At 49.8% G+C, this 26022-nt stretch overlaps 1 protein-coding gene across 1 annotated transcript; it reads right to left on the reverse strand.

The window, feature by feature from the left end:
- Positions 1-51: 51 nt before the first annotated feature.
- On the reverse strand, positions 52-25736 carry CYGB (cytoglobin). Its single transcript, XM_024218324.2, has 3 exons — positions 25305-25736; positions 2393-2624; positions 52-216 (listed from the first exon to the last, which is right to left on the reverse strand). The coding sequence occupies exons 1-3, from the start codon at positions 25445-25447 to the stop codon at positions 52-54; spliced, it is 540 nt and encodes a 179-aa protein (XP_024074092.1). The 5' UTR covers positions 25448-25736.
- Positions 25737-26022: the final 286 nt, after the last annotated feature.

The raw sequence follows: 26022 nt of genomic DNA on the forward strand, positions 1-26022 counted from the left end.
GTGAAGTCTTGTTGCCCGTCCTCCCCGCCCCTCCCCTGCCCCTGTGTCCGTTCACATGGTGGAGTTTGGATACTGCACCCAGCCCACCTCCTTGTACGCGGCAGTCACGTGGGTGTAGATGAGGCTCTTCACCTTGGTCCAGGCTCTCTGCACCTCTGGGGTGAAGTCGTTGGCATATTCTTCGGCGATGACCTCCAGCATGACGCCGGTGAAGAACTGGGGGAGAGGGAGACAGGAAAGGGTTGCTAGATTCTCCAGGAAACAAGGGGAGAGGGGAGGTGGTCAGGGGCCACTGGGGCAGCCCCTTTTCCAAAGCAACCCTGCTGCTGAGTTCGGGGGGCTTCTGCCATCTTGCTGAGCCGGTCCATAGGGATACTTTACCCTGCTTTGCACTACCCCCAGCCATTGCTCTGAGAGACTGACAGATGCTCATTGGGCTCCAGGAGATGTAAAGCCGTGTTATTAGCCCTGCTGTGCCAAGGGAGAAACTGAACCCCAGGCAGGTTGAGAGCTACGTTGTCTTGAGCCAGCTCATTTTAGGGGCCCCACTTTTTGGGTTCCCAACTAGAGACATACAAGGGCCGATTTTTTCCAAAGAGTTCTGCACGGCAGGTATTGAGCTGGTTGGAAAATCAGGTCACAAGCGTCACCGTGGGAGTTGCTGGGTACTAGGCACTTTGAAATCTGTCCTGTAGTGTCTGCTTTGCAGAGGTGTTAACCGCCCTCAGCTCCCACTGCCTTCCTGAGTCAGTGCTACTGAAAATCAGTACTGAGGTCCCAGGTATCTCACGCTGCCTGCCCACAGGTGCCCAGAAGGAGGGGCCGCATTTGAAAAGTTTGGCCTAAGTGTCTTGCCTGAGGCCACAAGTCGTTGAGGGACAGAACCCTGGCGTCCTGCCGCCCACGCCTCTGCTCTAACGGCACAGCTGCTGAGCTCTGGACAGGTGCCCTCTCTAGGTGCTCGGCAACTTCCTCTCCTTTCTGCTTCTCCAGGTGTGGCAGAGGAGAACGCTGGCCGGCTGCCCACGGACATAGTGTCCTAGAGGTAGGAGTTGCCTGCCCTGAGTCACCTCATCCTCTTTGCTCTGCAGTGCTGCTTTCTGACGCGCTTGGCCGTGCGGGGGCAGAGGGGCTTTCCCCTACTTTCCAGGGTCTTTATCCCGTTCCCCCAGTGGAGCGCTAGCTATTGGTAGGGGGAGAAAACCCTTTACCTCCACCAGAAGCTGTGGGAGAAGGAGTTCCCTGCATCTTCCTTGTGGGGGGAAAGGCAGGTTTCCGTGGGCTGGGACAGCTTGGTACCCCACTGTCATGGCCAATAAAACAGCTGTAGGTGACCCGGTCCAGAGCTAGGCCCTCGTCTGCTTTCTCTCTCCCACAATCTACCCCTCCTAGTTTCACGATGAAAACCCAATCTCTGATCCACTGATGGGTTCTGATGCCCGTGGCCGGGGAAGGTGGCCCATGGCGGCGAGTCTCCCAGGGCTGTAGGCCACAGCCCATTTCAATTCGACCTCATGGACTCAGAGGTGGGGTTTTTCCTCCTGAGGTTCATCTTTAAAACCATCACCAACATGTGAGAGCAGTACTGTGTCTTGGCGCCGTGTGGCACAGAGGTTGTGGTGGCCCCTGGAGGAAGCTGGAAAGGAATTCCCTTCCCCCCCCCCCCCCCCATCATGGCAGGAGCGTGGCCGTTGCCTGCGAGCTGCATTTCATGGGAGGACGCGGAGGCTGCACTGACATTAACCAGCTGATTGCCCCGTTTGCTAACCCATTGGCCATTTCCATCCCAAGGCAGGTCAACGCCCAGCAAAGGAGAGAACCCTCAAAGCAGGATCCCAGCTCTTTTCCCCTCTTCTTCGTCTCATTGGCTTGCAGCCCCATTGCCCCTTCCACTCATTTGACACACTTCCTTGCACTGTAACAGCCCTCCCCTGCACTCCCCCCCCCAGAAGCACCAAAATAGGCCCCTACTGTTGGCAAGCCCCTGCCTTACTATACTTCTTCTGGGGTGCAGCCTGTGAAGTCCTCATCCCTCCCCTCGCTCTCTTGCTGCCTGTCGGTGCCACCTGCCCCTTGGCTGCTAAGGGGAGCGAGAGAAAACTCCCAGCTGAGCGAGTAAGGAGAGGAGGTGAGCGGGGAGGGAACTTGCTGACTTGTAGCACCGACTCCAGCAGGGCCAGCAGACCCTATCTGGTACAGCACCCCCTTCAGGATACCCAGGAAACTGACTACTCCTGATGTAAAAATCCATAGGATTGACCAGCATCCTGGGGGCTAGAATAAACCACCGTATTCCCACCGTCTCTTGCCAGCACCCATTTATCAGTGTGGGCCTTATCCCCTCCCTCCCTTTCCCTCTAACGTCACAGAGACTTTCGTTCTGGTCCTTTACCTTGAAGTAGACAGGCTCCACTTTGTGCTTGAGGGCATGGGCCTTGCCCACCAGGGCCAGAACAGATGAGACCTTTTCGGAGTCGTTGATGTTCTCCACTACGGTGTTAACAGCGCCCATGACCCGCCGGGCATGCTTGCGCAGCTGTGGGGTCCTCTCCATCTCCAGGGGGTCCTCCATGTGCTTGAATTGACTGAAGTACTGCTTGGCAGACGGGAATTTGACAAAAAACCTGCACAGTGCAGTTGGGAGAGAAGGAGAGGGAAAGAGAGAGAAGCCACGTGAATTTCAGTGAGAGGTGAAGTGGCTTAGGGCAATGGTTCTCAACCGGGGGTGCACATACCCCTGGGGTATGCAGAGGTCTTCCGGGGGTACATCAGCTCATCTAGATATTTGCCTAGTTTTACAACAGGTACATAAAAAGCACTAGTGAAGTCAGTACAAACTAAAATTCCATACAGACCATGACTTGTTTATACTGCTCTATAGACCATACACTGAAATGTAAGTACGCTATTTATATTCCAATTGATTTATTTGATAATTACATGGTAAAAATGAGAAAGTGAGCAATTTATCAGTAATAGTGGGCTGTGACACTTTTGTATTTTTATGTCTGATTTTGTAAGCAAGTAGTTTTTAAGTGAGGTGAAACTTGAGTGTACGCAAGACAAATCAGACTCCTGAAAGGGGTACAGTAGTCTGGAAAGATTGAGAGCCCCTGGCCAGGGGGCTAGAGCAAAGCCAGTGAGGCAAGAGAACTTGGATCTATTCCCAGTTGTGCCACATACTCACTGTGTGACCTCATGGCTTGCAGTGGGGTGGGGTTTCGTTAGTCCTGAGCATCTGCATCTCCCGGTAATTCAGTGGGGGCAGTGGTGCGTGGCCCATCTGCAAACCATGTTCTGGGAGCTTTCCCAACTATAACAGGGGCCTGTCAGTAAATACTCACCTGCCTAGCAGAGTGTCGGGGGTGGCAGTGCTGAATTTGTGATTGTCATTATTATTGCTGTGGCTAATGGCCCCCTTGTGCTGGGCACCGGCTGCACACAGCGCGAAAGATTTTTCCTGCCCCACACAGCTTGCAATCTGATATTTGCAAAGCCCTTCTCCCGTCTGTGCAGAGCCCCCGGCAGACAGGTTTCAGAGCGGTAGCTGGGTTAGTCTGTATCAGCAAAAAGAACAAGGAGTCCTTGCCCCTGCACGTCCACACAAATTGAATAATTCTGCCCTTGGCCACCCCCGTGATTCCCCTGAGTTTTCACAGGGGGAACCAAGGGCAGCACTTGGCCCAGAGAATCCAGCCGGGGTTCACAATGGGAAGTCAAATCAGTGCTCAGAACGTTCCTGCTGGGGGCAGTGCTGAGCCCTGGGGCATCCAAGGGCTGTTGGGTCTCCAATGTGCCGATCCTAGGTTACTGCACCCTACAGGGATGTCTTCTTCATCCCATGTTGGAGAGTGGAGTGGTCCTGGGGCCAACCCTCTTTCCCCGACCCCAGGAAAGGGGTACAGGAGACGCTCAAATCTGATGGGATTAAAGCCACGGGACAAATTAATCACAACTGAAATGAAAGGAGTTGTGGTTGAATTGGCCACGTGGAGCTAAAACCTCGACTCCCTCTCCATTCCCCAATAGGAAAAGAGCTGGGGAGGGGGAGTCGGTGTGTCTTTGCTGTGGTTATTTAAGAGTCTCACACACTCCCCCAGTTTGCTGGGGCTGCCCCAGCCCCTCATAGAAAGGGCAGCTCTGCTCTGTGCTGCTAACAGGTGCCAGTTTGCCTGGGGCAGGACCCCCAGGGCACAGATCTGAAATGCTGCGAGTGAAAGGGAAGCTTTTGCTGAGCTCTGAGTCCACTTGCCGTGTGCACAGGGGGTCCCGCTCCAAGCTGAGGAGAGGTGAAGGCTCTGTTATGCTAGGCTAGTGAACCGATACACCGCTTGGTAACAGAGGCAGAAGCACAGGGCGGGAGGAGAGAGAGAGAGAGTGTGTGTGTGTGTGTGTGTGTGTGTGTGTGTAGGAGCCTACATCCTAAAAATCTCTGCTGAGTTACTTCATCCCTGCATGAGAGGTGAGATTCTGCTGTCACGTGCAGCGGGGCACCTCCATCAGGCTGTAACTCCATTGATTTCAGTGAAATTGCTCCAGATTTACACCAGGGGGAGCGAGATCAGGATTCAGTCCATCCTCTCCACTCCGAACATCCGAAGGTTTGAGCAGCTGGGCTCTCTCTGCGTCCTTATGTGTGTACATTAGACTGGCTGGGAGCCAGCGTAGGCTGCTCAGGAGCTGGTAGACTCAGCTCCCAGGGCTGTCCCCTGATGTCTTCTTTGTCCACAGTTCCAGAAAAACACCTCCCTCCTGCCATCTGCCTCCTCCCTTCTTCCAAGCTGGTGCAACCCCTCTCCCCCCTCACATGCTCTGCACCGCCCCAGGCCAATGCACACACCACCTCCAGGGCCAGGTGGGGTCATCTTCTGTGCGCGCCAGCCCATGGGCAATTGCAATACGAGGAGCAGGCTCTCGTTTGCCACCTCATTGTCCTCTCCCCACCCCCCTCCACTGGCTCCCGGAGGATCCGGGGGGCTGCCAAGTCAGCAGCGAATGGAACGTACATCGCTTCTGTTGCTTCCCTCAGGCATCTGGGATTCATCAGCGGGCCCAAAATAGGTTTCGATGTGTGAAGAGTGAGCAGCAGGGGGGAGGAGGGAAGGTGTGGGGGGGAGGCGTCGGTTTGAAAATCAGAGAGGGAGCCGTGAACAAGCTCCTCGGATTCTTTTTTAACCTCTGCCGGCAGAAGCTTGAAGCGGCTCCTCCTGGCGCGTCTGCTCCCTGCCAGAGGAAATCAGTTTTCCGAACCCCAGGTCTCACCATCCCACCTCTCTTAGCCAATCTCCGTACGTTCACAGCTGTCCAGGAGAGACTGGGCCTGAGAAAGGGCTTTGGAGTGGAATACGCAGGTGCCAGGGCCTGGGAACTACGCCTTGTGGTCCCCTGCCTCCTTCTGACCGAGCATTAGTGAGATCTCTGAATCTCATTAGGCCAGGGCGGCTCTGGCTGGGGAGAAGCAGCAGGCTGGGTTATTGTTATATTGGTATATATACATGGAAGCATCACTATTAATGTTCCCCTTTTCCCCGAGTTCCCAGGATTCAGCCTAGAATATCTTCCAGCAGAAGGACAGACATTCCCCCTCCATAGCAATAGGATTTCTTTTGTTATCCTTGACAGGTTTCAGAGGGGTAGCCGTGTTAGTCCGGATCAAGAAAAACGAGGCATCCTTGTGGCACCTTAGAGACTAACTTCACCCCGAGCCCTGGTCTCTAAGCCTGGATACCTGCTGGCTGTATTATTCTGAAGTTCTTTCTCTCCCCCCAATCGCTCTTCCTTCCCCTGATCGCGCTGTCACAGGCGATAAGAAAGGCTACAACACTCAGCATAAAAAACGGAGCCAACAGGAAAGGATCATTCCCAATATCAATATCAAGAGGTCCTTCCCATTGACAGCGCTGGTCTTCTCTGTGCCCATATAAGCAGATCTCTCCTCCTCGTGGGCTGTGGGGCAAGAGGAACTTTGGCCTGTGTGAGTGCTAATGGCACCATCCTCTCTAGGATCCCGAGGGTTAGAGTCTCACCCATTGTGGCAAGCTGTAATATCGGAGGATCTGCCCTTCTCAACACTGCTGTCATGCTGCCCAGCTAACAAGGAGATCTGGTCCCCTCAGCGGTGACCACCTCTGTTCAGGGCTGAATGAGGGGAATTCAGACTCGGAGAAGGGGTAGAGGGGAGCAGCAACCAGAAGAATAGGTGACCTGGCATGTTGGATGAAAACCATCTATCCTAAAATGTGTGTCCCACTCAAAGCACATAAGGTCTGATTCTCCTCTCACTCGCGCCAATATAAATCAAGATGACCCCCCCGGAAATTGGTGAAGTCACACCGGTGTAACACAGATTAAGTGAGAGGAGAACCAGGCGCGTGAAGTCCAATAGAGAGCTTGTAGGAAATCTAGTAGACTAGTAGGGCTGGATTCCTGTCTGGTATAAATCCATTGAATCCAGAGATCAATTTGCCTTGTAGAGCTTTTGCCGACTGTGGGGAAGCTGGTGGGACTTAGCTAAGGGCTGGTTTACAGCTCTAGAGAATTCCATATGTTCTGGGTGGGGTGGGAATAAGCCTGTGATAAGAGGCTGGAGGCATTTATGTTTGAGATGAGGCAGGCAGCTCCAACTGGGGGTGCTGCCGCAGAGCACATGCCAGATGTCCTGCATTTGGCTTCTGCTCTTAGGTACTTGGGAAGCATTACTTGCTCTGAATGCAAAAATGGTATCTGGGAAAGAGGTAAGGGAGTAGAAAGGAACCGCCACTATGTGTATCATGACTAGGAAATCAGAACTTCCCCTCCGGCAAAGTGAAGGATAGAAAAAGATCAACCTAACCCCCACTGTAGATGCAGCTAAGTGGATGGAAGAATTTTTCCGTTGACCTAGCTACTGCCTCTCAGAAAGGTGGATTAACGACATCAATGGGAAAACCCCTTCCGTCAATGTAGGACGCATCTACACTACAGTGCCACAGTTGTGCTAATGTAGCATAGACATGGCCTACGTGACTCACACAGGAAGTCTGTGACAAGACAAGGAACTGAAGTCAGGTCTCCTGAATTGCAAGCTAGTACCCTAAGCACTGGACCATCCTTGTTTCTGGGTGAATAAAGCTGGGCATTCAAAATTGAAACTTTTGGCCTATATCCAGAAGAAAAACACTAGTGTTAAATTCAAGAAAGGCATATTAAATAAAAGTTCACTTGACTCTCAAGAAACTTTTTTAAAAAGCAGTTCATCTGTAGTTGTTAATTAACTTAGAAGTTTAATTTATCATTTTGATAAAGGACAAACAAAAGCAGAGAGTGGAGGAAGAGAAAAAAATAACACATTCTGATGAATAGGGAATTTTTTTCTATCTGTTGCATCTTTGTCTGTAGTTCAAACCTCTTAGTATCTGGAATATTGTTTTCTGATTCATCCAAGATCATTACAAATCTAATATTTACTGTTGCATATGCAAAATGACGATTGATACAAAACAGATGCCTGAATACCGATTTCATTAAATTCCTTGTAAGTGATTCGATTCCGCGCCCCCTAATTTGTATTGCATGAGCTACATCTGGACAAAATGGACAGGATGTCCTAAGTGTCATTTTTTTCCTTCTTCCCCTTTAACCATTTTAGGTACACGACCTTTATCAGCAGCAGAACCAAAGGAAATAATTAAAGCGCAAGATGGCTACAGGCATTGGGAATCTGCTCTTTGTTCTCATTTGTTTGGAATCTGAAATATGTTGGAGGAGGAGTGAATTTTCGATATAATATTTGATTGAGTAAAGTATTTAGAAGGCGTTTCCCCTTCCAGTAATTACAATACTCACTAGTTTACCAGTGGGAGAGCTGTTTTCTGAAGTTTCAGTTCTTCTAGGGAAAAGCGTATTTTCTTGAATCCATGAATTTGTTACAGCTCTGAGCTACGTTCTGATATCCCTACTCACACCGAGTAGAATGTACTCAACAAGTAGCCCTGCTGTAATCAGTGGGGCAACTTGCAGTGGAAGGTAGTGGAGAAAGGAAGGTCCAGTAATTGGGGCGATAGCCTGGGACTTTGGCGAGCCCGGTTCAAGTCCCTTGCTTTGTCACAGCCCTTGGGCAGGGGCTGGATTTACTAAGGTATTTAGGAACCTAGTGGGGCTTACAAAAATGCCTATGTAAGTCAACAGGAGTTAGTTGTAAATCCCCACTTGGCTTCCTTAGCGAGGTGCCTAAATGCTTTGTAAATCTGGCTCTCTGTGCCTCAGGTTCCCAACTGTTTACTAGGCACAATGTTGCTGTCCCTCCCAGGGGTGCTGCAAGGATGAATACATGAAAGACTGTGCGGTGGTCAAACACTACGGTGATGAGCGCCTGCCTCCCCTGCTACTCAACAGGAGCAGTTATCAGAGCTTGGCCCTTTAGGACTACCTAGTTGAGGTTGGACAATGTTGTGGTCTTTAGTTCATATCTATCATTGACCTTAAAAAATGACCTACAAATGCCTGACTGTGAATTTGAATGAGTATCTGATTTATCCACATTCATTTCAACAGCACCGAAGACGCAGCACATGTCATTTTACTGCTCTGAGGTCCCAATGCAGCAAGGCACATACGTGTGGGAGAGGGCTCAGGGCGGGGGAAAAGGGTTGGACTGCAGGGGGGTGAGGGCTCTGAGTGGGGATGTGGACTCTGGGGTGGGGCCTGGGATGAGTGGTTTGGTGTGCAGGCTGCCCTGGGGCCGCGGCGGGGAGAGAGGACTCCCCCAGCCCTCTCGCCCCGCAGCAGGCTGGGGTAGGGCACCTCCCCCCGCCATGACAGGTCTGTCCGGGGCTGGGGCTGGGAAGAGGCTCCTCTCCCTGGCCGCAGCAGCTCCCAGGCTGGGGGAGAGCATCTCTCCTCACCTCTCCCGGCTGTGGCAGGTTTGGGGCTGGGGGAGAGGCACCTCTCCCCGCCACAGCCCTGAGTGCCTGCATGGCCCTTGATAGGCTGCCGCGTGGCCGCACAGCTTAGAGGGAACTTAGGATCCTGCCCCCCACCCTCGCACCCGCCCATCCCCCTCAAGGCCCTGTCCCTGCGCCGCCTTTTCCCCTGACGCCCTGCTCCCACGCCACCCCTTCCCCTCAAGACCCCGCTCCCTGCTCGTTCCTCTCCACTCCTCCCCCATTGCTGGCCCTTATCGCCAGTAAAAAGCGGGAGGATCATGGCCCCTGCCCCACCTTCCCCATTCCCGGGCTCCTGCTTCAATTTCCCTATTTATAAAATGGGGATAATAGTGATCCCCTCCTCTGTAAAGTGTGTTGAGATTTACAGATGAAAAGAGCCCCATAAGCACTGAGCATTAGAAGCCATTTGTTAAAGTTTCCTATGGGCCCCTGGGTGTTTTCTTCCTTGCTGCCCCAAGCAACCACATCAGGCACACCAAAAAATCTGTTATCTACAGCCAGGCATTCATACCACAGAATGTGCTCCAAAGAGAAAATGTGGGATACCCACCTAAACACACTTAAAACTGCCTTCACTAAACGAGGACGCTCCACCAGAGAAGTAGATTGCATCATGGAAAGGACCACCCAGATATCCCAGGAGAACCTGCTATAATACAGAAAAAAAAAGCCCACTGACCACACACTCTTAGTTGTCACCTACCATCCCACACTGGAACCTATGTGGGGTATCATCAAACAATTACAACCCCAATTTGATGGGGTCCACATCCTGAAAGAAAGCTTTCCTGAACCCCCTCTTCTGGCCTTCAGACAACCCCCCAACCTCACCAGGCTCTCATCAGACCAGGATCCACCAACTCAAAGCAGCACCAGACCCTGCCAGAACAACAGATGCAAAACCTGCAGACATCTCACTGCTACAATGATCAACACCCCCCACAATACACCTTTCAAGATTCAGGGGTCCTACATATGCCTATCGCAACACGTGACATACCTCATCCAGTGCATCAAATGTCCCAGTAACAACTGTGTGGGTGAAACCAGACAATCCCTACACTCAGAAAATTCACACAGAAAAATGATAAAAAACAAAAACACTCTGTCTCCCGTGGGCAAACCCTTTTCACAAAGGGATCATTCCATGTGACCTTGCAATACTCGTCCGCAAAGGAAGCCTTCACCACACCTTCAAAATATGAGCCAGGGGCTTAAATTCATAATGCTGCTAGCCACTAAAAATCATGGCGTGAACAGGGACACTGGTTCCATGGCTCATTACAATGATCCGTAACACATGCCTTGCCTGCTAACCCTTAATGGTCCACTTCAGACCTCTTTTGCATAACATTCTAACCCTTATTGCTCACCTCATTTCAAGTGACTTCCGACAACGTGTCACCCTCGTTATGCTCAACTATCTGTCCCAACTTCTATTTAGCTCGGACACTGATTTCTTTCCCCACATCTGAAGAACTCTCTGTAGTTTGAAAGCTTGTACCTTCCACTGAGGGAAGTTGCTCCAATAAAAGATATTACCTTAGCTTCCTTGTCTCTTTCATATCCTGGGACCAACACAACTACAACAACACTGCAAACAACTAATTGTCTCACTGTTTATCTGGTGCTCTCCCCTGTTGTCTTATTCTTAGACTGTAATCTGTTTGGGGCAGGGACTTGCTTTTTGTTGCATGTGTGGACAGTGCCTTACACAAGGAGGGTGGGATCCCAGGCATTACAATAATTCATTAGTAGTGGGAATACATAATAAAATACAACAGATTTCCTTCAGCTGTGCCCTTTGTGAAGATATGCACAGGCTAGCTTGTTTGGCGGTGAAAATATTTTTAATTGCTCTTCCCTAGACGTCACGCCCAACAAAACCCAGGCTGGATGAGTCGTAACACCACGAGTGGTGACAGCTGTGGGAAAGGGACATGCTACGGGGCTCACAGAGTTGCTCCAAGGAGAAAGCGGCTGCAAAAGTTGAAGCTAACAGCTAACTTACTGTTAGTATGCAGCTCACTGTGAGGTACCAACACTTCTCCCTCTGCCTTGCCAGTCTCAGGACCCAGGAGCAGCACTGGTATCAAAGTGGCCCTATCTTGTGGGGTGCTGAGAACCCTCTACTCCCATTGCAGAGGACTCTCATCAGCACTGGGGATCAGGCCCAGCAAGGGGACAATTTTAAAGACCTCCTCTCCCCTCCTGGTCCATTCTGATTGCAGGGGCCAGAAAAGGCCACTCTCAAGGTCCAGGAGCAGCCACAAACATGGAGTCTCCCTTGAATGCAGGTGCAAAGGTGTATCTGCACCAGGAGCACTCATATGGCCATCTTGAAAGCGCTTTGTGGGTCATCCGATCAAGGAGCGGAACCAATACCATGTGACTTTGGAGACGGCACATAGAGTAAATTACGGAACAGTTCCTGTTCAAAGCAATAGTTCGCCGTCCTCAATGCTTCACCTTTATACATGGCAGCAAATTAGTATGGCCTGGTCAGAAGCTGCTGCTGTTGTGAGTCTCAGAGTAAGATGCTTCTTTGGAGACTGACTTCACCCCACTAAACATGCGTGCACAGAGATCTCAGCAAAGGGCCTCATCTTGCTGGCTGCTACCATGAGGCGCTGAGAACCCTTCACCCATTCCAGTCTTTGCAGAAACGCACCGTATGAGAAGAGGGACGCATAACTGAACACGAGAAAGGACAAATCCTCAGAGGGAAGGCGAGGACGTTGTCACAGAAAGTGACCCAAAGTGATAATACTCAAAGTAAGATCCACTGGATGGTCTCAGATGCCAAAGTGGAGCTTGCCGGAGCTCCCAGCAATACTTCACGAAGCAAGCCTGGGACTAGTCTCCCAAGGGAAGAAGTTGGGTATTTAAAAATGGACCAAGAAAAGCCTGATAAAATATCCTGCCTTGGCTGGAGAGGGGAAGGGAGTAGCTGGGATGACCTCATAAGTCTTCCTTGTTTCAAACGTCTCCGATGCTGTGAAAAGCAAAATCCAGTGGGGTGGATTGTCCCTCTCCCTCCCGCTTTGTCTTTTCATGGTCTCTGCCATCCCCCCAAGGGCAGCAAAATAAGGAACACCTAGCAACTGACGAGCCGCTTCCATCCCTTCCTCAGCATTACACCGCACTGTTGACCTTCTGCAGACAGCCGCCTGTCCTTAGTAATGTTGTTGTCTAGATTTCAGCAGCTCTGGCTTTGATTGATCAGAGGCTTTCTAAGAGGCGCGCCTCAAAGAGCAGAGGCCACCGCTGTGCTCTGAAGTAATTACCAGCCTCACAATGTGAAACCTGGTCATGTATAGTCATTTCGCCACCACAGGCAGCACATCCTGCTACACTGCATAATGGGCCTCAGCTTCACTCTGTCTTCATTAAAGCTGTGGGTATTGCCAGAGACCCAAACATCCCCTTGATGCATAAATCTAACTTTCCACTCAGTGCTCTGCAAGCTCTTAATTCTGACAGTATCTATTTTGGTTTTCTTGGAGGCACATGGCTCCTGCAGTGTCTTCTTGCAAAAGCCATTATAGCAATTACTTCAGTTCCGGGCATAAGTGATCTGGCCTCACGCTAAGAAACCCATATTCCTGTTTCCAAAAGTCTCACTGGAGCTATGGTTTCAGCTGGCACAGTTTAATATTATTACTTGTACATTTCCAGTTGTTCAGTCTTCTCTCTCTCTGTGAACAGGGCTTGTCTGTGCTCGTTTTCACAAGCCATCAACATGCACCGCCATGCTGCCAGTGACACGGAGCTACAGCAACACAGCTCTGCAAATCATCCGGCCAAAGGATGCCTCTTACTGCCTTTCCTGGGCTTGTCTCTTCCTCTTCTCAGCTCCCAGCCACGCAGCTGGCCTGCAGAGGTGCTCCCTGCCCTGGGAGGGGGCAAGCGAGACTGTGCAGGCAGCTTCTAGCCCTGTCTCCCCAGCCCAGCTCCAGTGAGAAGCTCCCCAACCCAGAGGAGCAGGTGTCACCCGCAGAAGGCCTGAACCAAAGCCCATTGGCAGCAATGAAAAGACTCCCATTCATGCTAATGGCCTTTGGATCAGGCCCTGAGAGATTTCTGGGAGGAAGAGCAGTGGGTGAGGATGCACCTAAGGTCAGACCTTTGGCACTGATTCCCCACAACTCTCGGACAGCCATAGGTGGGAATTGTGGGCGAAGGGTGATCACGCAGGAGAGTGGGGGCAGTGAGCTCTGGGCCCCAGCTGAGATGGGGCAAGGCAAGGATGCCAGGGTTTAGACAGAAAGGGGGGAGACGTTTGAGAAAGGCTAATAATGGGATAACAAATCAGGGGGGAGGGCTCCGGAAGGGAATCGAAATGAATGAAAGTTTCACGAGAAAGCCAGCAAGGGCAGCCATGACATTAACGTAGTTAATACTGTTACAAAGCAGAAAAATCGAGATTATGTTTTATGACAGAGGCCCCCACCAAACTCAGGATTCTGTTGTGCTAGGCGCTGTACAAAACAGCCCCTGCCCCAAGAGCTTACACTCTAAATAGACAAGGTAGAAGTAGTATTCTTCCTATTGTAAGAGGGATTAAGGGACTTGTCCACAATAGTAAGGGAATCTGTTGCAGAGCCAGTTTTTGACCGCAGATCTCTTCAGGCTTAGTCTAGGGCCTGATCCACAAGGCTCTCCTGTTTCCCTAAAGAAAAGGTAAATGAAAAAGAGACAATGGTTTTAAAATATAAAATGAAAAAAAGAATTGACTTGAACAAAAGAAAAATAGAAATAGTGTAGATAAGAGTTAATTATAAAATAAAATGATTAGTAATGATTAGCTGCAAAGATTAAATAAAGAAATAACTAGGGTTCTTATCCTACAATTGAAATCCATTGGGGCTGCATGTAAGATAGAGCCCTGCATACATATCTGCCATCACTTCATGTAGCTCAGTGGTTTGAGCATTGGCCTGCTAAACCCAGGGTTGTGAGTTCAATCCTTGAAGGGCCATTTAGGGATCTGGGGCAAAAATCTGTCTAGGGATTGGTCCTGCTTTGGACAAGGGGTTGTGTTAGACTAGATGACCTCCGGAGGTTCCTTCCAACCCTGGTATTCTATGATTATAACTGCCAGCACTGCCAACTCAGTCTGAGAGGCTGGCTTGCACTTAATCAACAAGAAAATATCTGAATATGAAATTTTGCTTGTTTGCTATCTCTTAATTACTGTTTGTCTGCTTGGTCTATTTAAATTGTAAGATTTTGGAGGTAGGGATAGTCTCCTACCATGTGCCCCTCCTAACACAGGGTCAGACCCTGATCCTGAATGGAGCCTTGGGCAGTACTGCAGTATAATATTAAATAATTCATAGAATATCTGGGTTGGAAGGGACCTTAGGAGGTCATCTAGTCTAACCCCATGCTCAAAGAGGGCCAATCTGACAGATTTTTACCCCAGATCCCTAAATGGCCCTCTCAAGGATTAAACTCACAACCCTAGGTTTAGCAGGCCAATGCTCAAACTACTGAGCTATCCCTCTCCCCCAATTATCCTAAACAGAAAGTAGTCTCCATGCTTCAGAGTGTAAGCTGTTCATTGCAGTGGTCAGGAAGGAATCTTGCCCTCTGTGACAATTTAGGGAGTTTGTCTCTACAACTTATGAATTCTGGCTGATACTGGGAAGTTGTTCTTATGAAAACTGCTGTATCATGGACTGCCTCTATGTCTGTGTTTATCCGCTCTGGGCTGACAGGGCCTGTAGCATGAACATCCCAGACTAGATACAATGGACAATAGTTAACCGTAACCACTGTACTCTGACCCGTGAATAGATATGCTAAGAAGGTTTACTGGAGCAGGGAGGAGCCACTCCTCCTGTTTGTCAGTAGGGGGCTGGGGTTTGAAAAGTCAAAATTCTCAGCAGCAAGCCAAAGGAACCAGGTGTTGGTGGTGGGACGTATAAACTTGAAGGAAAGACTCACAGGAAGCTTTTGGGCAGAAGAGGGGAGAAGAGACTGGCAGGCTTTTGTAGTGGGGACCCAGTTTAGCTGCAAGACTGAGCAAAGTCAAAGCAGGCTGAGGGGGTGGGGCAGAGGGCTCCATGGTTGAGAAGCCAGGCACTGCAGCAGAAGGGCGCTGGCCACCCCCGGAAGACTCTGACCCCCGCCCAAAGAATGCTCTGGGGCGGTGAGAAAAGTGAGGCAGGGACATGTGTGTAGGTTTTTTGATTTTTGTTTAGATCTGTGCATTTCGCGGAAAGAGCTCTGGTGCCTTAGATTCCTGCACGGAGTCTGTCTGCGGGTTACGTGCGACACCTCTCATGTGCCCCTTGCAGAGCTAACCGTGGACTCAGGACACCCGCCCAGGTGGACTTCTGGGAGACGGTGTGTTTAAGCTACGGGAGGAAGAGTGGGGAGTGGGTGTGGGCCCGGGGCAGTGCCTGGACTCTCTTCAGGCTCTGGAGGTTTAAAGCATGTGGGATGCAGCAGCTGATTCCCCCACACTTGTCTGGTGAGTGCCCAAAGGGGGGCCTTTGACTAGTTCTGTGACAGCCCCTCGCCAGCATCGCATCGCACAGCTGGCTAGGTGCAGTGGGCAGGCAGGCAGGCAGCTGGCCTTTCTCTGAAGCATGCTGGAAGTCGCTGAGCAGCATGGGGAGTGTTGCCGATACAGCCCCTTTGCAGTGCAGCAGACATACATCATGCCTGTCACTCGCTCTGTGTTAATGTTGGTGGCATGCGTGCGAGGCTCCCTGTATAACTCTTCTCTCGCGTGCTGCTAGGCGTTTCTAGACCTGAGGCAATTGCTCATGAGGTTGATCTTACATCCTGCTAGTGCCTCTTAATAGTGCACACGCTGTAGTTGCCAGATGATGGTAACGCATGTGGCATGCATCCTTGCTCAGACTTGCATTTCTCAAGAGGCACACAACCGCCTGCCTGGGACTGAGGTTTGCCCTTTGACGGTCGCAATTTTCTCTGAATTCTTGACATCCTCAAACCACATCTGCTGCAATAAATGCTCAATGGGACCCTCACACTTGGCATCAGGTCCCAGATCATCAGGAGCACACAAGTACTAGAGATCCTCCAGGACTTTTCAAACCCTCACGGATGGGCAACATACCATAGACAGCTCCACAGCTCAGAAGTCCTGTCTGATACCTTGGTGCCCAAGGACCCTGGACAGTTACCCACATTCCAAGGCTGCATGTTTAACCCTAAAACATCAGCCAAGGTAGATGATTTGGCCTAGGAAGAGTGTCTTTTTCAGGCAGCCCGTACTTTGAAGGTTGAGAGATGTATGCTGTTTAATCAACATTGCCCGTTGCTACCAATTGTATGAAACTCTTAGCTTCTGCCAAATCCACAAGGGATGTCCTTACCTTTCAGTGATTTTAACGAGCATTGTAGCTCAACAGACAGGAGCACTTTGTAGCCCACAGCAAAGATGTTACTTGAATTTATAGACTCCGAGAGCCACATTCTGCTCTTCGCAGCGACAGCCCAGCACCCCCATTAAACGGAGCAGTTTAACGGAGCAGAGAAGGTGGCCCACGTACCCTGTTCTAAATGAGGGATTCTCGTGGGCTGGTACAGATCAGTTCAGCTAAGGACGAGTCACATGCTGATCAATCGTTATCTTTAACATTTCATTTCTTAACTCTGCTGCTGCTGAATTGTCCTTTTGTGGCAAACGTGTGAGTGTGAGAAATAGTCCCTGCGGGGTTCTCACAATTGTTCTGGTTCATCAGAATGTCTCTTAAAGAAGGAGCTTTGCAGCAGGGGAAACTTTCATGGACAGTAGATCAGAGTTAAAAGTAAATCATTATATCAAAGGTCTCAAAGGGGATGGGGAAGGAAGAAGAGAAGCATGCCACTTTAAAACAGCCTGTGTTCTTCTCCCCCAGTGGGCACTTGTTTTGCAATGAAGCTGATTGGTTGACAGTTAAATGGAATATGAATTATTTGGATGCGTAATCTTGGGGTGGCAGCTTAAAACAGAAATGTTACATGTGACTGTGAGGATAGGGGGTCGACCGGATAGGACACTGGGCTGGGAGTCAGGTGACCTGTGCTCTGCTCCCTGCTGGGCCACTGCCCTGTTCTGTGATACTGGGCACATGACTACACCTCTCTGTGACTTTGTTTCCTCTCCCAACCTTATGTCTTGTCTACTTAGCTAGTAAACTCATGAGGCAGGAAATGTCTCTTATTCTGGGTGTGTCCAGCACCTAACACAATGGGGACCAGATCTCAATTGCAGTCCCTGTCTAGGTACTGCTGTAATACAGATAAATAAACCAGATTGATAATAAAAGTGGGGTCACACAACTTAATGGAAAGAGTGTCTCATGGAGGCCTCCCCCCAGTCACCTTCTCACAAACCACTTCTTCTCCCATTGGCCATCATTGAGACCCTCCTCCCTTATCATTCCACCATCATGCAGATCACCTGCCCTCCCATTGGCCATTACCGACACCCAATCCCCTCCCATTGGCCATCACTGACACCCACTTCCCTCCCATTGTCCATCACGTTGACCCCCACTCCTGTTTGCCACCGTATAACATCCCCGAGGCAGTCGTACACAAGGAAAAATGACAGCTAAAAACACACTTAAGTATCTTCCAGTGCCGGTCAGCAGAGGAGAAGGAGGCCACTGGTAGCATGAGGCCAGCAGGTGTTCCACAAGCCACACTGTGCAAAGCGCTGGCCTAGTGAGACTCCCTGCTGCTGACTAAGATCCACAGCAGTCGTTGCTGGGTGGACTGGGGCATTCGAGGTAAAACCGTACCGTGATTGTGTTTTGCTGTTTTCTGGCCTTTCCTGTTTTTAAGGGCCTTTCCCAAAGCTCACACAAAAGATCCACTTCCCGTACACACTTGTTAAACCAGGAGAAAACAACAACCATTTAATCTTTCTCATGTTTTCATAAGCCTCCTGACCACGTCCGCTCATTACTAAAGCTGCTTGGTATTTAAACCCCAGACGCCTAATAATGCTAACAAGCCTAACGCTCAGTGAGTGCTTTTCATGCTCAATGCCCTTTACAAGTTGGGGGGGGGGGCGGGAAATCTGATGAACTGGCTCAGACAGAACGCCTGTTGAAAACAATGGGGCCTGATTCTCCATGTGTACTAATTCCTCTTTACACTGCTCTGGTTTGTGTGACAGAGCGGGCGTAGGAGAGAGAAGGGTGTAGAAACCACGGGGAGGAAGCTGTTCTGAGGTTGAGAAGTTAAACCCAGAGCTGTGAAAATTTGGGAGATGTCTCCCTGCAAGGTCAGAGACGGGGCGTGGAACTATGGAAAGTTAGTGAAGAAATGCCAGGGCCTTACACACACAACTACTACCTGGTTCAGTAGGAGACGGTACATCTTGCAATGGTTTTGACAGCTCTGTTGCTCGGTGCAACTTTCAAATTGGATGCCATCTTTGATTTGCTCTTTTGCTGCACGGAGCTAATGAAAGACTCTGAGTTTTTCACCAAAGCGTTTGAAGGGGCATCCAGCGGGCTCCAGCCTTTGAGTCTTAGCCCCACGAGCATGGAGCGCCTGTGTGTGTATCTTCTACATGGATGGTGAGGGCACATATGAACTGTGCCACTGCATGTGGCATAGTTTTGTGTGTGTGTGTTCTATGTGAACTGAGTACATGTGTTTGCATTCACGGTGTGTGTTATATGCACTGAGTGCGTGTGTTTGCATTCATGGTGTGTGTTTCTCTGAGAAGTGCGTTTGCGTGTAGGATTTCCAAGGTCCCCAAGGGACTTAGGCCTCCAGCCGCATTGACTTGCAATGGAAACTGGCACCTTATTCTCTTTGGTATCTTTAAAACTCCCAGCCTATCTGCACTGTAGTGGGTACTGCCTGTGTGCGTGTATTGTGAGGATGTGTGTAAGGTGTATGTGTTTCACTTTGCAAGGTTTCAGTTTGTGTTAGTTAATAACCCTTAACAATATAGACCAGTGCTTTACAGAAATAAGAATAAATTGTGACCTACAAATACACCATCAATGGAAACATCTACTACACAGAGCAAAATCTGTTGTAGTTACATTGAGAGCTGTTGAATACCGTTCTGTCACCCTTTCTCATGCACCTAGGTATTACATAGGGCTTTTCATCTACAGCTCTCAGAGTGCTTTATAAAGAAAGGATATCAGCAGCAGACCTATTTTACAGATGGGAAGACTGAGGCAGAGAGCTGGGAAGTGATCGATCCACTGGGCCACCCTACTTCCCCATACAGCTGTGAGTAATCCCACTGAAGTTCAGGTACTGGGATCTGTGGAACTGCTTGCCTCAGTAAGGTGCTATTCAGTGTTGTCCCCAGGGGCGCTGGAACAATTTTTATAGTGGGGGGTGCTGAAAGCCATTGAACCAAACTGTAAACCCTGTCTATGATGGAAACCACTTCAAGCCAGGAGGTGTGGCAGCACCCCCAGCAACCCTAGTTCCAGCACCTATGGTTGTCCAAGGCACAGCTGGGTCCTAAGTGAGATTCAGCTCGTGCTCTGTTAAGAGTTAAGCACATAGTTAGATAATAATAATGTTAAATGCAGAGACCTCTGGTTTCTCAGGGGAGGATGATGCGTGAGATGAAGATCTTGTGTTTCCTTAGGTGGGAGGTTCCCCAGCAAAGGAAACCGTCAATTATTTAAATACTTTTAACCACACAACTTTTATTCCCACAGTCTAGGGATAACTTAGCCAAATGGCGTTATTATTGTTATATTCCAGTAGCGCCTGGGGACCCCAGCCAAGACTGGAACCTTCCTGTCCTGAAAGAAGGATCAGAGAGGAAGGATGGTCCAGTGGTTAGGCCACCAGCCTAGGACACGAGAGTCCCATTCCTTGCTCTGCCACAGACTTCTTGTGTGACTAGGGGCAAGTCACTTACCCTCTCTCTGCCTCGGTTCAAGCAGGATAACTGCCCTGCCCTACCTTGCAGGGATGTTGGGAGGATAAATTCACTAAAGATTGTGAGGCGCTCAGCTACTCCGGCGTTTGGACTAGTTGAGTACCAGATGTGCGGTTAGGCACTGCACATGTGCACAGTAAGAGAGAGCCCCTGCTCTGAAGAACTTACAGTCTAAAGAGACAAGACACACAATGGGTGGGAGGGGAAACTGAGGCACAGGGGGTGACTTGCTCATGGCCACACAGCAGGCCAGCGCAGAGCCACAAACAGATACCCAAATCCCTTGAGTTGCCACTGACCCACTGTCTCTTACCAGGGTGCTCTGTTCCATCCTCTCCCAATACCTGAACAGACCTGTGTACCAGCCCCTGCACCAGGCAGTTATGATCCAGGGAAAGTTTCTTTCATTTAAAGACGAGTAGGGTTTATGCCCTGAAGCATGAGGTTTTTGTTTAAGTCTGACCATTATAAAATACAGGTCACAGCCAGGCGAGAGGAGCAGACAGCGTGTGCTGGAATCAAAGGGACATAGACCAAGGAGGAGAGAGAGGAGGGAACTGTTCCTTGCAACAGGACTGGATTCAGTGGTGCCTTAGCTGGGATTTTGGCCCCTCTCTTCCAGGTAAGCAGGACTTTTGTGCATATGCAGTGCTCCAGAAAATACCCTGGCTCCGAGTAACCTCGTCCTCTTTCAATGGGAAACTAACCCACCCACAATCTGCTACCGCATGGCAAAGGGGCAGCTGTCTGGTGGTGCATTGTGACTGATCAGAATGCCTGCCCGGTGGCATGCACTGTGCATTTCCCTGTGGGCTGTTCGAGTCTGTTTGCTGATACAGCATGCAGTTTCGCTGCACAATGCAGCTGTACATATCCCCGTTGCCATGTGTTTGTGTATCTTGCCTCTCTTTGTGTATGATACGTGCTTATCCTTGCTGTGTGATCATGGATTTCCTGTCCTGTAGGCCTGCTCCTGCTCATGTTGAAATCAGCAGCAAAGCTCCCATTGACTTCAATGGGCACAGGATCAGGCCCTATATTGATCAGTATTATTTATTTCCAAGGGTGCAATGTGCTAAGCTCTTGCTAAATGGAAAAAATAAGGCACCAGCCCTGCCCTGCCCAGCTCACAATCTAAAGGCAGAGAATTGAATGGAAAGGGTACAACCTATACACAGGCATGCTAAGAAATGCATAAATACATACGGATAAACTTTAAATAGGCCATGAAGACGATTCCTGAGTTACTTCTCAAACCTGACAATGACAGTCAACAAGTAGAGTTGCTTATTTTTGCAGGTTTGCTCTGGCCTAGTGGTTCAAGCATATGGCTTGTGGTTAAAAGACCTGAGTCAGCCTCTTTTCTTTACTTCTGCCACTGACTCGCTGGATGACCTTGTGCAAGTCACTTTGCGCCTCAGTTTCATGATGACACTACCCCTCCTTTGCCACTCCCTTTGAGACCTGTAGGTGAAAGGGGCTATCCCACTGCAAAGCATATGATGCCTATGGTATATCGGTGGATTGTGGCTGCGTGTGTCGGGCAGACGTGATTGTTTTCCCACGCACACCTAGCGATAAGCGTGTCTGCAGGCGGTCAGCAAACCGAACGAGAAGGTGACCTTTGTCGTTGCTGAGCTGCTAAATCATTTATAAGAAAGTAAAAGCAGCGTGTGATTCCATCTCCTTTTCCCTTCCTGTGCCTCCCCACAGCCTCCGCTCATGACCTAGTTCTCCTGGAGGGAGCTATTGCTGATGCCAGCTGTGAAATGTAAAGGCATGCAGGAGCCAGCTGGGCAAGAGCTGTTCTCACAGGTACTGACAATTCAAACCAGGGCTGGCCTGTTTCTGCACTGCCCGCGTTTCCCCAGAGAGCTCTGGAGTGAACTCAGGGAGGATGGTGGGGAGCGATGCAGAGTGAATCCCTTCCCAGCAAAGGCGGGTTTACATGTGGTTTCAGAGCTTCTTGATCCGGCCTCACTATTCAGAGGCAAGCCTGTGCTCTGCTGTTCCCCTGCGACCGGGGCTGCCTCTCTTCCTGCTCACTTCTTGGCATTCACGGGGCAAGTGGCTTACGGCTGTGCTTCAGCACCCCTCCCTCCGTGGTCTCAGTGGCAGTGGAGCAGCGAGTCACCTGCAGCGTGTCATGTCACTGTGACAACATGAGCTGCTGCTTTTGCCCCAGGGGAAAGGATGGGTCACTTGTCTACTGCCTCATCCTTTTCTAAATGCCTCTTGCCTTCTCCTCCACCCGCAGGACTCCTGGCAAGAAATGCAATGATCTCAGCTGGAGTTTAAGAACATACCAATGGTCCATCTAGCCCAGCAGCCTGTACTTGGGTAAATCCCAGGTGCTAAGTGTTAGCTAACAAATTCTCCCATCTCCACGGGAGTCCTCACTCCTGCCCGGCACTGGCGCTGGTTTTGCGAGGTGGCGCTTTCCCCTTGGCACAATGACAGGGAAATCGCAGAATGCAGTGGTCTTTAGAAACAAGCCTGGAACAGAAACCACCCCGAGCTTTGGGGAAGTTCAGCTCCAGGTCGGAACTTTGCAGCCAGGGCCCCTTTGCCAGCTGTGCTTCACACCCTCTCCTGTTCCCGGTTCTGTCTGGTTTTCGGTCTGTTGTGTAACACCCCAGACCACACATGCCAGCTGGCCATTGCTTTTCCCGCTGGAATTGCTGCATCTACTTGGAAAATAACTTTGTTTTAGCACCTCTACTCCAAGAGAGATGAGCTTGGCTCCCCAGTGCATTGGTCTGCTATTGGCTTCACCTTGCACCCTCTTCCACCATCCTGTTACGTAGGCTACAGCCCCTTCCTGCCCCCTCAACATGTACATGACACGCATTGTGCACACATGCTTCCCGGCATCGATACTAGCCATTCTCTGCTGTGTTCTGGCTCATCCCCATCCCATGCATCACTTACACCCTCCCTGCAATTACTGATGGACTGGATCTATTCTGTCTTCGTGCAGTTCATGTCAGACAGGAATCCAGGGTGTTTACCATGCTAATCTGCCCAGGATAGGCTGTGGGGTACCACTTCCACCACTCGTCCATAGCTGCTCCCCTCCCCCTGTACCAAAGAACTGACACACACACACCCCCATCCCGCATGCACACAACACCACCCAGCAGGTTTCCTAGAGGCAGGGGCAGATGTCCAAGGAGACAGCCCTAAGTCAGGAACATGGCAAGAGCCTGCTTTCAGCAGAGATGTGCTCAAGCAACCGGGCTCTGATTACCCCAACTCCATCTCTAACGATCAGAAAAGTCGCACTAAATATCCAGTCTGGTTCCCCCTGTGACTGGCACAGCTGGAAGGGCTGTGCACTTGTAAGCAAGCAGGTCGCTGCAGCCAGTCATGTCGGGCACTAGCGTAGGCCAGCGGAGCACTCTTCCAGTGCTTCATTTCACATTGGGAGGAAGAATGATCAGCCCCAAGAAAGCCCCAGGGAAATTCCCAGCTTCAGGTCTGAGGCCCCTCTTCACAGACCAGATCCTCAGCAATTCCACTTGCCCCTACTCGTGGCTCAGAAGACTAATAAAAGATGGACCTATTAGTGTCCAGATCTCAGGTCCTGTTTGGATTCGAGTGGGGCCTAAGCCAAACTCTGACCCAGCGTTTTGGGGGGCTGGGGCTTGGCCCATTTTAGAAAGGGGAAGGGAGAAGCAGCTGCATGGTTTAGATCTGGAGGTGATCTTCCCCAGGGAGAGGGAACAGGGAGGGTTTGGTTTAGACTGACAGTTGGAAGTCCTGGAGTGAAATTCTGGCCCCATTGAAGACAATGGCAAAACTCCAACTGACTTCAATGGAGCCAAGATCTCACCCCTGATGTTTACCTAAACTCGCTAAACCTCTTGAGTTTATGAACTCGGGCAGGAGATCTCCCAGGAATGGGCTTTCTGAGCAGTGACTAAACCTAAATATTTCCGTCTCAAACCATGTCCAGCTCTAAGAGTAGGGAGAGGTTCAGGGAAGGCTGTGGGATGGGGCCGTCTTTGTATTTTATCCAAACCGGTTCCCTGCAGAGGAATGCTGTGAGCAAATCCTATAGTAATTCCTATAAATCAAACAAGGGGAAAGCCAAAAAGGGTCGTCTGCACATCGGAGGCGGTTTCTGCTACCTCTGCAGCTCCCTTAAGCTCAAAGGAAACTTTGCAATTATTACTAGTGAGAAATGCATCAGTCCAAGTGTTTCTCATAACACAGGTCAGTCCCATGGCCACGACCTGCTAATCTCAAGGAACAACGTTTGCAGCCAGATTTCAAACACCCAGCTTTCTCCGTCTGGGGTTTTGTCCTGGACCATTATAAGGGAAGGAGAGCATTGGCCAAATATGCATCTGGATTCAGCTTTCTCCCAGCAGTCATGGGGGGTTGGAGCTGGAGGCTGAGGTTCAGGTCCATCCTTAAACATTTTTGCTCAAATCAAGTGGCAACTGGTCATTGCTTCTATCTGCAGGGCGTTAGTTTAGATCACCTTGAGGTCCCATCTAACCCTATGATTCTACAGCCCCATCTTCCCCTCCCCAGCTCCTTCTATGGTTCTTCTGCACGCCCCTTTAAACCTAAGGCCTGATTCCCCTCCCACCTACACCAAAGGTGCACTTGGGTAACTCCACTGACTTCAGCAGCACTATTTCTGATTTACATTGGTGTGAGCGAGATGAGACTCGGTCCTGGAGTCTGTGCTGCCCATCCGGGCGTACCCAGAGGGTTCAGAAGCACAAAACAAGATAAACATTCAATAACAGTTAAAGGTTCTTTGAAAGAAAACAAATCCTTCTATTTTAGAATGAGAAACCCCAGTAGCAACCTGCCCCTTTCCTACCCCTGGACAGACACACGTCATTCCCTTTACCTACAGGTCTGTGCAACACACAATACGGTGCTGTAAGGTAGTTTCCATATCCTAATCCCAATGCAATAATGCCTCATTCCTCCCATGCTCATTACCAATTGCCACATGCCCCCCTCCCTCCTGCTTATGACCTTCGTACCAGCCTTAGCAGGCAACTTCAGCATTATCCTTTATACCGACGCTGTCGTCCGACAAACAGATGGTGCCGTCAGAGACCGATCTGTTTTGGTTTCATCCTGGCTTGTAAGTTGCATTATTTCACCCACAAACCTAGTACATATAATTCCATCAGCAGGGATGTGAGTAGAAACCACTGAGCCGAAAACGGTACAGCAATCCCCTCCTTCTACACCCTCCCCACCCCCGCCAACACTGCACACAGGGTATAAGGTGACCTTTCCCATTGAAATACCGATTCCCACAAACTACATTATAGGGGTCTCCCCCCCCCCCCAACATGTTGAAATCAGAGAAGTGCTGTGAAATTGTCCATGATCAGAGCCAATAGGGACTGAGAATGGTTCCTGTCTATCTGTCACTCATTTCATTTCATTTTCTTTCTTTCTTTCTTTCTTTCTTTCTTTTTTTTGTTTGTCTCTTTTTTTGAAAATACCTGATCAGTATGGAGACCCCAACATCCTCGCAGTTCGTGTACACTCTGCTCCAGGTCTCTTGAATCACCTTTTTCTCGGCATCTGACAGCTCTTCGCTCCTTTCCCATCTCTCAATCTCCATTTCTCCCTGGACTTTCTCCATGAAAAACAGCCGGCACAATCCTCCAGGAAGCCAGGAGGAGATAAAGAGAGATGTGTGTGTATGTGTATCCTCTGAGAAAAGAAAAAGGTGTTTGTTTGGAGGTGGTGTGGATGATATTGTCTCTGTCTATATCTGTGTCTATATATATATATGTATGTAGAAGTGTGTCTATATGTGTATGTGTGTGTGTGTGTGTGTGTGATTAAAAATATATCCAAGAGGTATAATGCATGTGATTAGATTTCAAATCTTCTAGTGCTGTCCATTGCTGTAGTTTGCATCAGCTCAGTGTGTGCATGTATGACTCCGACTCTGATGGGAAACTGACTAAAAGTAAAATATTCAAAGGCATTGCAAGACCAGCCTCTTTACCAATGTGTGAACGTGAGCTCACTTTCTCTCCCTCTCTCTCTCCTCCTCTCTCTCTCTCTCCTTGAACAGGGAGAGATGAAAAAGAGGTTCTGTGGAACATCAGGAGCGTCTGCTTAGGGGATTTTATGACTACAGGTCTTTTTTCAACCCTTGTAAACAACTCTGAGGAAATGCAGCATCCAAAGTGAGCAGTTAAACTTATC

Source organism: Terrapene carolina, unplaced genomic scaffold, assembly GCF_002925995.2.
Source record: "Terrapene carolina triunguis isolate 2854851 unplaced genomic scaffold, T_m_triunguis-2.0 Scaffold192, whole genome shotgun sequence".
Taxonomy (NCBI): Eukaryota; Metazoa; Chordata; order Testudines; family Emydidae; genus Terrapene; species Terrapene triunguis.